The 13,415-nt window shown below is 39.1% G+C and overlaps 1 protein-coding gene across 3 annotated transcripts in view; it reads right to left on the reverse strand.

The window, feature by feature from the left end:
* Window positions 1-2,077: 2,077 nt before the first annotated feature.
* ARHGAP10 (Rho GTPase activating protein 10) overlaps window positions 2,078-13,415 on the reverse strand; it is a 143,495-nt gene continuing 132,157 nt past the window's right edge. For 2 of the 3 annotated variants that reach the window (XM_035323881.1, XM_035323882.1), the window contains exons 21-23: window positions 13,140-13,271; window positions 11,562-11,653; window positions 2,803-2,891 (exon numbers count right to left, since the gene is read on the reverse strand). In XM_035323881.1, the coding sequence (XP_035179772.1) occupies window positions 2,803-2,891; window positions 11,562-11,653; window positions 13,140-13,271 (313 nt within the window). Of the gene's footprint in view, window positions 2,892-11,561; window positions 11,654-13,139; window positions 13,272-13,415 lie in introns of all 3 variants that reach the window. The other variant, XM_035323880.1, reaches the window with a different exon arrangement.

The following is a 13,415-nucleotide window of genomic DNA, read 5'->3' on the forward strand; positions in this document are numbered from 1 at the left end:
ATTACTCAGCAAACACACATTAGACCTTAATCCCCGGGCAGGGGGTTCAATCTCTGTTCCCACAGAGAAATATCCCACAAAGAAAACATCACTTTGCATAAAATGTACAAAACAGTTTACTCCTAAATCACCCTCTTCAATTTAAAGCCTGCACCAGGCATTTGCTAGAGGGAGTCTCAGCTGTTGAAAACTGAGCCCTACATGCCTCTGTGCACAGCAACCGGCACAGCACGGGCGGGGGAACCCTGCACAAATCTACTCAGCCTTGGTATGACCAGGGCGATGTGGAAAACCGGATGCTGGGTAGCAGTGACCACAGCTAAATTCCTAAGAGACAGTGTGGTTAACCTGAAAGCCAGATCAGATCTGGCTCAGCACACACCACTGCTTTTGGACAAAGTCTGGGACCTGAGAAAGTTGAAACAGTATTTACCTTTGCTCACTGTATTGTTTCTCAGTAGAGAAGTTTCCTTCTTCGGGTTCTGCGTGGCTCCAGAAGTAACAGAAATCTCAAAACATCTCACCTAAAGGCAAATAGCGTCACAGGGCTGGACTGAAGAGACACTGAGCATGTCTTTTATTCCTTCTCTATATATCTGCCTTTTTTAACCACCTCAGTTAAAAGGAAAAAAATGCAGTAAGAACAGAACTAGAGCTGAAAAATACATTGAGTATTTTGGAAGACAGCAACCAGAACAAGAGCTAACATGCACTGCACGTTTAGAACAGCAGCAACACAAATGGAAGTGACTTTACAAAGCCTCTAAGCTTCAAGTTATCACTGCTTCGCTAGCTGATGAGCCAGCATTCCTAGCTGCCACACCTACTAGGCTAATAACCAGGATTTACACTCTCCCTGTTCTGTCAAACATTTTTAACTAGTAGCAATGAAAACTGATTTTGGCCACACAGAAAACATCCTGCTTTCAGAATGCCTCTGTTAAGGTCACAAATGAGTTCATGCAGGTCCCAGGCGACATGATAACCAGCCAAAACAGCACTTTGCCATGTGAACAAGAACAAATCTGAGCAAGGAAACCTGCAATCTCTTGCTGCATGTATTGCTGTAACTATTTCCTGAATACTGTGTCAAGAAGCAAATTATAGAACTGGATCTCCTTTACAGAAGTCATCTTCCGTGCTTGGGTCACTCAGCCACTGTGCCAAGACAAGAATTGCCTGTGGCAGAGAGTCACTGCTCGCACACAAGGAGAATTCACAAAATGAAATTCCTCCAAGCTATGAGGTTTAGTGCTGGAGAGCAGTACTGACTTGGCCCACCATTGCTCCATCTGGAAATGATTTGTGCATACTCCAACAGTCTATACAGTCTGGGCAAAGGAACAAAATAATGGTATGAAGTTAAATCATAAGGGGAAAAAAAAACACCCCAACCTTAAGGCAGCATTAGCCATTAACTGATTTACTAATCACATTACTTAGAAAAACTTGCAAGTGAAGTGATTATCTGCTGTAAATGACTCAAAATCCATGGAGTCCAATCTAACTGAGCCCTCTGAGTCCAAATAACTGAGCCTGTACTAACATGCCACCTTGTCAGATTTTCCTGCATCCACTCCTCTGCCTCCCAGAGGGTCTTACTTGAGGGAGAGTAAAATACAAAGATTAGTGACAAACTGCACGTAGTGTTTTTATCACAAGGCACAGATTTATACACCACAAGATTTCTGGAAGCTTTTTCTATGATCACAGATAACTCTTTTACTACTCAGATGGTTCTACGAATACCGAGGCAGCTACTTGAGGACTCTGATACTGTGAAGTCTCATTAAGACCTTGCAATCTACAATTACGGGGGAGGAAGAAAGGGAAGCTCAAGGAGGAGCCAGACAGATAGACAACAGATAAAATGCACGATGCCTCCAGGATGCACAAGGATCACAGCCAGAGATTCTCTTTTTCCTTTGGCTTGGTCTTGCAGTTGCCTATTTTGAGTGACGAAAGTTCCCCATCCATCTTAGAGCCTGTTTGTGACTGACTGCAAAGAGCTGCCAATAATTATTTCATGTCATAACTTACAGAAACAGAGCAAAATATTCTCCAACTAAGGAATGACTAAGGTCGAATAGCAAATGACGTTTTATTTCATTTACAGTGATATTTTTGAGTAGCAAAGGAACCATGACATACATACAAGCCTGTAATAAAGGTTCTTGTGTCTTACCTTTATAAAATAAATGAAGTCACACACATAACATAAATGAATGTATTCTTTGAAGACATCTGAAAAATGTCATGTCTTGATAGCTATCATTTTACTTACCAATATGTCTGTTCCATATTGTCTATTCCACTTTGAAATGTAATTTAAGTGTCGGCATGATAGCTTTTTATGCAACAGTGTTTTCCAATCTCAAATCACATTCTGTTAAAAAGGCTGGATATAGACACATAATCTCCAGGACACTAAGTTTTTAAAAAATCATCTTCAACTGATAGCTGAGTTACAGATCAACTAAATATTTGACTTCAAATGCTAGAAAATGCTAGTTATCTTGCAAACAAACATACTACTATGGTTCTTTACAATTGAAAAAAATAAACATTAAAAATTAAATTATCCCTCCATCCAACTGTCCTGTCCCCACCCATTCCAACCCTTAAAGAATCTTTTGTTTCTAATTCATATTTGGCAACACTTAATGTCTTTATACAGATTAGGATCTTCAACCCATAATCAGGCTCTTCGTTGATTAAAAGCAGTCACAAAAGTAGAGAGAAGTGACCATAACAAAAATCCATGGATACCATGTACACCTTCTTGGCGTTCAATGCATAAAGCTATAAAAACTGAACATAATTTTGTGGAATAAGTCCTCTCTTGCCATTTAGAGTGCCTTCTAGCCATCCTGGTTCTCTGGAAAATTGCACTGTAAAAGAAAAGGAAAAAAAATACTGTATCTTTTTATGCTCTCGGGTTTAGCTCCATGACACCATGCAATGCATCCATAAAAACATCCAGTCTCCTGCAATTGCCAGGTTGACAATCTGGCTAGGAAAGATGATGAGGATGGTTAACTTAAATACTTATAAGATTTTCTGCTTTTAGGTGCAGGAGATTACATTAAGGAAACAATTAGCTGCTGGAACTTAGAAAGTACAGGTTTATAAAACAGAAAATCTAGAAGCACTGGGGGAGAAACAACTCCTATCAAACAGCTGGAAACAATTTCTGAAGCTGGGAGCAAAGCAAGACCAAAAATCTGTCTTGGGCAGACGTGGAGAATCTGGGAGCTCAGAGACACAGGAAAGAGTCAGATCTCACTTCAAGTATCATTTCTCCACAGCTTAGAGCTTCCATTGGAAAAGACCAGTGAACAAAATCTAAATCATTCTTCTGGTTATATTGTCTCTCTGAAATGCAAACACATCATGCTATTCACAAAACACGAATGGAAGGCTTGAAAAGACTTAAGCCTCGCCTCTTATTGCCATCCTAAGTATTTGCCACTGCTGGTACTAACGTTAATGCAACAATATCCATGAACCTGAATAAGAAAAGTTACGGCTCAGTCTCTAAATGCCCTAGAAGTACTTCTGTCAGCAACAGACCCAAGTCTGGCTTCCTATATTTCTGGCCTCATTTGACAGGAAGATAAAAAAGAAGCATAAACCTCTTTTTTTTTTTTTTTTTTTTTTGAAAATAGACCAAAAAGTTCTCAAATCCCCCTATCAAATTTCTTGTAAGAACACAGTACAGGTATCTACTTACCTATGCAACTGTAAGATCCCACACCTTTAGTGACCTATGATGTTCTCTACCATATTAATTTATCCTCACAGTGCTTCTGAGACAGACATTGTTTAGGGAAACAATCAGACAAATGCTGCAATATGCTGCCAGCCATGTCAGTGCTTTATTTAAAACATATTAACACAATGGCAAAAGATATTTGTAGCGTTCTAGAAATCAGGGAAGTAACAGTTAAAAGAGAGCAACACATTAAGTCTCACTTTCAAAAGCATTAAAAGTTTCTAAATTTGACCACCTAAAAGATATTTTCCCCCAGTTTTTCCTTGCGTCCTATTACTGTCAGGCTGTGAAGCTAGAAGCTGTGCTCAGAAACCACAGCTTAAACAACAGCTATCTCTGCAAGGGACTTAAACATTCAGGAAAGAAGACTGCTTTCAAATGATACCAAATGAAAGCCTGAGCATATATTTATAATGAATGTGCTTGATAGAAAGATTCCCAAGGAAAAAGCACATTGAAAATTACCTTTTAAGATCTCTGTGCACACAGTAACTTACAGTAACTTACATTACTATTAGTAATTAGCAGGCCCTCCTCCCCCTTTGTCATTTTTATGCCATGATTACAGAGTACACACGCATTTAGAGCTGCAGTGCTGACACCACCACAAACCTCCCTCCAGAAGCTCCACCACAGCGGCTCTAATTCCACCCTAGCGAGCAAATACGCCAGCAGCTCCAGTGGCAGCCCAGCCTCTCCCTGAAGTATCCCTTGCCTGCAGAGCACATCTGTGTTACAGGAAAGAAACTCCCAAAAATGGCAGATTAGAAAGAAAACCAACCAGAAGCACTGTAACTAATTTCTGCTTGTCCTCTGGAGCTCAACCCAAAATATGCTTGAGCCAATTTACATTACAGAGAGGATAAACGTTGCTGGCATGTTAGTGTCTATAAACCAAAAGCCTGTTAAAAGCAAGGGTAGCCCTCATCTGAGGAGATCACACTGGACAGGGCCCTAAAATTCACCTAGAGGAGAAAATGATCAAACTATACGGAATCACTTGGCTTGACACAGCAGCAAATTTCAGAAGTATTTTCTAAACAAGTTTGATAATATAACAATGAACTCCGCATACTGCAGCACATTCAGATACTCGGTGTGATGGCCGAGTAACTGGGACTTGAGCAACAAACCCCACTGTCACCCTAGAAGGCCAGACCTGGATGGCACAGCTGAGCTCTCTGCTTGGAAAACTAAACGCTACACTTCACTTTACACACAGCTCAGGGCCTCGCTACTTTCTTAGTACAAGTTTCTCATACACTCTGTGAAGACAGAACAAAGGACTACCACACAGATTACACCTCATATCACCATTTCTAGATAAAAGCCTTTTAAAAAAAATGCACCACAAAGTAATTCTTAATACACTGCAACTGCATCAATTGTCAGGTTGGGTAAGACTTGTGCCTCCTTTCAAATCACCTTCCACATTAAAATACCCACATACATCGTTGACTTCTTCTGGGGACAAAAGATATTAACGAGGAAGCTGCCCAAACGTAAAGCTACTTTAAATTCCTACGATCTGTTTGTCTTTGTTATCAATTCTAAAGTATAGTGCACAACAACATTCATTTAAAATACATAAAACTTTACCAGACAAAACGCGTTCTACTACCACATAGAGCTCTTAGGTGGAGGACACGGGCTATTTCTGAAAAAATAACCTGCTCAAGAGATGTTCCTTAGTGCCCCCTTTCTGTCATTTCTTCTCAATCAACAACGATTACAGTTCTTAGCACTTTCACAGGCTTGCCTCATTTTAAAATACCTTGCTGCAGAAACTACACACTTGGCCTTAAAACTGCATCTCATTATTGGACCAAGCATGCTATAGGACTAAGTCATACATTGGCTAGGGACAGGGAAGGGAAGGGAAAACACTTGTAGTGTAAGAGATATGGAGCAGAGAGCTGGCAATTACATATGGCACAGCAAGGTTTAACGAGGGCCTAAGACTGCACAAGAGCAATCAAAGAACAACCATCAAAGCTATCGCCTCTGAGAACAGTGGAAGCAGCAGCAGACTTCAGAGCCCAGATTGAGTTGACAGCTTCCTCAATACCTGCTGCAAGGCCATTTGAGCAGCCCAGTCTCGCTCTAGTGGAAGCAAACTGTACACCAGTAGGATGTCTGACTATTAGTGTGACTGCAAGTGCTACCCAGCAATTACCCAAACACAGGGGGACAAACAAAATCAACAGACTTTCAACTTGCAATGATCTCTAAGTAAGGCTTCTCTGTTTTCATGTTGTCCAGAAACACGGAAAGATTAGCTTGGCATTTGCAGCATTCCTTCTTACTTTTCTGTATTCTCCATAGGAAATAGTTTCAATATTGCCCACGTTAGATTACCCAGCTGTGAATACATAACATCTGCAAGCAGCTCTTCCCAGAGACCCAGTGCTGACAGACCTCCCTATAGCAGACACTGTTCTGCTTTGGCAACTCAGAAGTTTCCTGGGTCCCCAAAGCAAAAGAAACCAAGGCTCATTTCTACAACGGAAATGACTAGGTGCCACTAACTTCAGCAGGACTGAATCAGGCACTGCAAAACCTGCTTCCTTTGTGGAAACTAGCTGTTCTGGGAGGAAAAGGGGAAGGAAATCTAACATGCGTACATGCACGATGCCTGGCACAAGAGGGCCTCCCTTGCTGATGGACTACTTTACCAAAAAAGCAATGACTCTACAAGCTACATTTTGTGGGCAACAGAAATCTCACTGCAACACCAAAATACACTACTATAGAACTCAATCCTCTTGGCCGTTTTTTCACCAGGAAATTAAATTAAAGACCTGAGACTTGGTACTTAGTCGTGAGCTGAATCCCATCCCATCTGTCAGCTGAACATCTCTGACAGTCCTGCACACGCACCAACTACGAGGTAATACACATCTGTGTAAACACCTTCCATTTCAACACTCAGCTTTCCATTAACATTTCTCTTCTGGGGACCACTGCTTCCACAACACTGTTGGCAGGAGGAACTCTTCCCTTCTCTGTATCAGGCAAAGTCAGACTGTAAAAGGTCAAACTGCCTTCAGTGGCTTTTCAAAACTTCTAGCAAAGTCAGCAGGAATTTGGCAGTACTTATCTGGTACATTTTACTGGTGAAGCTGCAGTTTTAACTTTCAGCAGTAGTTCGAGGTGACTTATCTCTCAGTGGTATGGAGGGATCTGAGAAGGAGAACATCTGTCCACAGCCTGAACACTCAGTTTCTCTGGGCATAAAATGGAGATAGTTAATGCACATGAATGCTCCTAAGTGCTTTGAAATGCACAGATGAAAGGAGTACAAAGAAGTAGCTTTATTCTCATTTTTACTTCGACAAAATAATTATTTGCACATACAGTGCAATATAGCATTTTGGGAGTAGTACTTTTCTTTGATGTAAATCCTTCATTTGTAAATACCACAAAGAAAGTCCAGAAGCCACCGCTGAATAAAAGAGAAGAGTGTGCCTTGGAGTCAAAACCAGGCAGATTAACTAAGAGTGGCACTTAAGTACAGTGGGAAAGATAGAGGGGGATAACAATGGCTGTATGAACATTGATTGTGTGTTCCTACTGCACTTGGTAGAGACAATGAGTGTCACACCTTTGTTAAGGAAAATTACTGTAACAAAAAACTTTCTTGGTTTTCCCCCCATTCTCTCTCCCCTATAATGTGATTTTAAAAATTTGAAAGCTTTGATGAGAGCTATCTTGACAAGTTTTCAGGAAACCTCACTGTAGAACTGTTAGTGATACTGACAAGGAATTTTGTTGTGTAAACAGCACTTACCCTATCTAAAACACTTCTCCCTAGTGAAATTCCCATTTCTAAGCAGTCTCTTTTAAGAACCAGAAATAACACTTGGCTGCAAGGCTGGCGAAGTTTCAATGCCAGGCAGTCTGATTATTCTTTTCATGATTATTGGGAATAACTGCTTGAACCAAATATAAATCTACGTATGACTGGCGTATGTCTCTCAGTCTCATATCATACTCTGCTTCTTCCCATATATGCCCTTTTCCAGTTGCAAAGTCTTCAAGCTTTGCCTCTAACCACCTGAATTATAGTGTTATATGCTGTCAGTAATATAGACTCTAGCAACTGGGAAATAAAGATATTGGCACGGCCTAAGGTAAATTGAATTGAAGATTGAGGGGGAAAAAAAGCAGTGGATATAGTTCAGATTACATTATTCATTTTCTTACACAATTCAATTAAATAGAAAAGTTTTCTTTTTCTTGTTTTTCCTGACCGAATGGTGCCTTTGCATGTATATTCTATGGCACTTTAATAACAAGACTGAGATTTGGGTTAGCACAATGTGCATGCAATGAAGAAAACACCTGAATATGCAAATGTTCAGATTCTATATGGATTCCTATGAGATGAAGTAAAGCTCAATTTAAAATATTAGTAAATCGAACCTTGTCAGCCTGCAAAACCAGTATTTTTCCCCCACTTAGATAGAGGAAATGGAGACAGGAGTAAAGGTTAAACTCTTCCCTGCTTGCACCAATATTACATTTAGCAGCTATGACAGGCACAAGACTGTACCTCACTAAATGCCATTATCCTGTCTCAGGCTAGAGCAGCCAGAAAGATTCATCCAGGATAATAACAGATGAGAGAGAACTACCGCAATCAACATCCACAGACCAAGAGAGACAAAGCAGAAGAATGGGAAAAGGAAGCGAAAAAGTGCAAGAAACAAAGCAGAACAGAGTGAAGAGAAAGGAAAAAACTCAACATACAAACAGTAAGAGATGAAAGAGACAGGATTAGAAAAGTGAGACAGGCAGGGTGGAGAAAGGAGAGATGGATAAAATCTTCACTAATGGAAGCAGCACTTTTTAGTAGACATTAATTTAACAGTTACTTTAATGGTTGATACTAGCTGTATGTCAACTTGATTGATGCGTTGTCACTTTGATAGTTAAGGTTATTGGTAGAGCTGCAGAATTGATGTATTATTACTTTAATTCTTCATTTGGGGGCTTTATTAGGGCATATGGGAATTTAAATTGAGTAACTGAAGAACCTGAATTGATTCACTGGAATTTGATTCACGCGTAGACACAAGGGTGTCTAATGCAAAAAGAAAAGGCCCAGCTGAAGGCATTTCAGTGGTTTCAAATATGGAGACTGGTCTGCACTTTTAATGGGAATACCTTTTCATACTGACAGAGCCTATCCATAATAACCTACTACAAATTGTTGCAAAATGAATATTTAGTTATTACATACGTCCAATTACTGCCTTATTACTTGCAGGCTCTCCTCCTTTTGACTGCCAAGCCACAACCCACCCCATGCTGAAAGCGCTGTGGGGCAAGGACATCACCTCTAAAATCAGCAGGAAGCAGCGGAATAAATCAAAATAAATGTATTTAAGGAACCATGATCTTCCCCATTGGAGATCTACAATTAGGATTTTAGAAAGCAGTCCATGTAACCTTTTCCTGAGCTTCCAACCTTATTTGTAAAGACGGTATGGAAAATTAGAGTTGAAACACTTCTCCATGTGCTGCCAGAATGTTGAATTCGGTACTTGTTCTTGGACAATCTGACTCTCTATAGTTGAAAAGCTGTACTGAGGTTCCAAAAACATGGTAGTTTTGCCATAACAATCTCTTTAAACAAAAAAGAATCTCAACATTGCTGTCACACAAACACATGATATAGAAGCAACTGCTTCTTGCAAGACTGTCTTCTCCAATGCCAATACAACAGGTGTACAACCCTTAGTGTCCTCCATTAGAAATGCCTGTCTTTTACGCACCAGATCTTTTCCTCTATGCACAAGATTTTGTTCCTGTACACAAATTTTACGTCTACTGAAGATCCCTATCAGTCATGTTTTAAAAAACTTAAATTAAAATAACTGCTGTAAGAGACTTTAAAAAGAGCAATCATTTAACTAATTCATTTTTAAAAGATTTCCCACCTAACTTGATTCAGACATGATCTGCCTGCAAGGCAGTTATCTAATAGGAAATACCAAGTATGATTTTCTGAAGTGGGTAGGGAGGAACCTCATGGGGACCTCAGACCACCTTATACTGAAAAAAAAAAAAAACAAACGTGGACTCTGGACTAGGCTTACTATTTTTTTATCTGGGAGAAGACGGAGGACAGGAATGTCCTAATGATCTGTCTGCTTTAAATTACACTTCACAAGGAAGGGGAAGGAGATGTCTATGTTTGTGCCATTTTGTTGTTGTTATGAACACTGAAGAAAAAGAAGATGCTGGTGAGCTTTGCTCATTTGTTTCAGCTTGTTAGAAAAAATAGAAACATTCTGTTGGGGTTGTAGGTTAGGAAGAGAAATCTCACATACACACTTCTGGTCCAGTACTAACAGAGTTAACAGGATGCATTTAGTTAGCCTTTTAATGCCTGCAGGTTGATTTTTTCCAGCTGTTTTTGACTGTGTACTTTCTTCTTTTTTTTGTTGGATGATAACTGGAAATTTGGGCTACTCCTTATTGGATATCCAAACAAAGATTCTCACATGTGGTATCTGAACAACTGGGCAGCGCATACCCAAAGTGTGTTTAGTCATGCAGAATTAAATACCATTTTACCACTGGAAAGAACGTATCAGATTTCAGACCTAATAGCAAGCTGGCAATTGATGAAAAGAAAACAGCACCACTGCAGAATTTCCAGATTCCTTAGAGGCAAGTATGCCCCTTACTACACCCCCCTCTGCCTCTAGACAGTCCAAAAGGCTAAAATACTAGTCTCCGTACTCACAAGGATCTTAAGAACGCAATTCACAGATCACTTTGAAACCCTCAGTCTGCACAAAACTTGGATGAGGATTTGGCTGAACTTTAAAGTCTTTTGTTTTACAGTACAAATGCAACTTATCAAGGCTTTGTAACAAACAACAGTCTTACACTGCTCCCGCTATGAATTAATTTCTGCTTAGAATTACTATGAAATTGCATTCCAGTAACAGGAATTGCTGAATTTGTCCAGGCCCTGTTGATCCATTCCATACTATCTCTTTCTTATGCAGCAGTATGAAGAAACTAAGCTCCAATATCTTCTGTATCTTCAGAATTTGTATTACAGTAGTCACTGGCATAAGGTTTTAAAACTAAAACCATTCCTTGTCAGTTCAAAGCCCCTGTGCAGATGCTGGAGAGTAGAGCCATGGAAGCTAACTGAGGAATTTCAACACAGTCTTGAACTCAGGAATCACCTTCTGGATGTTCATATGCAATACTACATTTGTAACCACAGAAATTTTTCAACACAGGCCTTCATTCTGTGAATTCATTCTTTCTACAAGTATAAACATACATTAAGGCATCCCTTCATTAGAAGACTAAACATTCCCTTTTCTCTGCAATGATCACCTGATTTACCTGCTTGAAAATCCTTAAGTGGATATTTTGTTCTTTAAATGAAAGCCCATATGGTATCTTACAAAGATAGTCCACATTGAAAAACACGGTTTCATAGGCCAAAATGTTTCTCTATTGTCACTCTATTGCTGAGCAACTTTTTTTTCCTACTTCAACACACATTTAATCACTGCTGATATATTAAACCAACTAAAAGAGTCTGCTCCCATGAAGCAAAGGCATTACCTCATACTGCTTTAATTTGCATTAAAGCAGCTTCTATGTACCAGAAATCTTCTACGTCACTGTTTGCCATCATCAATGTTGGCAGAACAGCAGTTATGCTTGTATTTTTATCCAAAGCCATTTAAACAGTTTTTTCAGTTTTTTTTTTTTTTCACTGCTTTATATTCACTCAATAAGTACTTACCATCTTCAAAAATTGCTCCTATCTGAAATGATAATTCAGAGCTATGTTCTGCTTCGCATGGATAAACTGCTCTCGCTTTTCGGTGGGCAACACTGAAAAATGAAATTAAGAAATACCGTAACTTTTGGCTATTAATGACAACACGCCCCTTTCTCAACCATTCTCTCTCCATTCTCATTAGATGACTAAAACTTTAAACGCAGTCTCACATGCATCATCACAGGCTTCTAATTCATACACACAAATGCCAAAGCTGAAGTTTCACAGCTTACTGCTGGCACTTCTGAATATCATACTTCCAGTTTTGTGCACTTATTTTTATGATAGCTAAACGTGACTTTTGACTACGGCTAAAATATTGCCAAGTGCTAATCATCAGTGAAATCAATAGTAGGCAAAGCACACTATACTTAATTTATAGATTAATCATTATACCTTCCACAATGTTTCTTCATGGTCTTTGCAATTCATCTTTTCACTAACACTACACAGAAATCTTTATTGAACTTATTTTATTTTTACTTTTTTACAATACATTACTACACCACTGAGCATGCTATTTTGTCCTCAACATAATAAGGTTTATAAAAGTGCAGACAGCCTTTTACAGGTGTTATTAGGATGCTCATTAATTAACCATTAATATGAATTTCTCCAAAATACTCATTTCTCCAAGTACCATAGGAGAGAACTTTGAATATATAAGTATTTTTGGCACATCTTATTTAATCACGCCTTTGCAAAACTGACAGTTTGCTGCTGCCCTATGCTTTGTTTAGACAAAGCACCCACACCAATAACTCATCTTTTGTTGAGCCCTGGCAACAACAACATAAAACACTGGGAAACATTTTCCCTGCCCCAAGAAACTTACAGTCAAATAGACAATGCAGTTCTGGTACAGAATGTCAACAGTGAGGAAAAATGGAATTTTGTTACAAAGTGTTGGAAAGAATTTATAAATATACATAGCTACTTTATTTTGAAAAGCAAATATTATTGAACTTGTAGGAATAAAGCTAAGACCTTCGAAGGAAGAAGTGAAAACACTTCAAAAGGTGGATAACATGGAAGGAAGGAAAAACAGGACAGAAAAAAAAAAACAGGCCAAAAGAGTGAAAGAAAAGAATGAAAGCACAGATAAAGGTAAAGATATGAGAAAGTATTTCAAAGTCAAGAAGGCTAGGATGAGAAACTTAAATTTGACATGGGTGGTTAGGGAAAAAAACAGATCTGTATTTTAAAAGACACTATAAACAATATAGTAAGCTAAAGAACTATTGCAGTAGAGAGGGACCTAATCAATCACCCCCATCAAAGTCTGTTTGCATTGACCAGCAAGCCACTAGCTCAATCTAGGTGCCTTCTACTAGAAGGTGTTTAAAGGAAAAATAAGACGAAGTAGTCCGTTATTTTAATCTGTAGAAATTGCAAAGGCTGCATTTCCTGATTTGAGATAACCATTTATTTACTGCAGAGGACATAAATTAGCCATTTGAAATAGAAGAGGAAGAGGAAAAGGATACAGAAGAAGGGAAGCAATTAAATAACCAGCAAATGTTGAAGAGTGCATCGTACCTTTCCACTGCTCTGTCACTCCCAGTGGCAGGATTAGGGAAGGAGAAGGCAGATGGTGTAGTGTTTGTGGCAGCTGGGTTAGTGCTTGGAGTGTTCATCCATGAGACCATCGATGGACGACTTTGACCAGGACTAAGGGGAAATTATTTCAAGGCAGAATTAATAAGGTGAATAAAATTCCTTTTCATACTAAAAATGTTTGAATCTTTATAAATAAACTAACTAGTTAGATTCTCAAACTCAAAACCAGTAACAATACTGAGGTGATTTTCCAGA

Source organism: Oxyura jamaicensis, chromosome 4, assembly GCF_011077185.1.
Source record: "Oxyura jamaicensis isolate SHBP4307 breed ruddy duck chromosome 4, BPBGC_Ojam_1.0, whole genome shotgun sequence".
NCBI lineage: Eukaryota > Metazoa > Chordata > Aves > Anseriformes > Anatidae > Oxyura > Oxyura jamaicensis.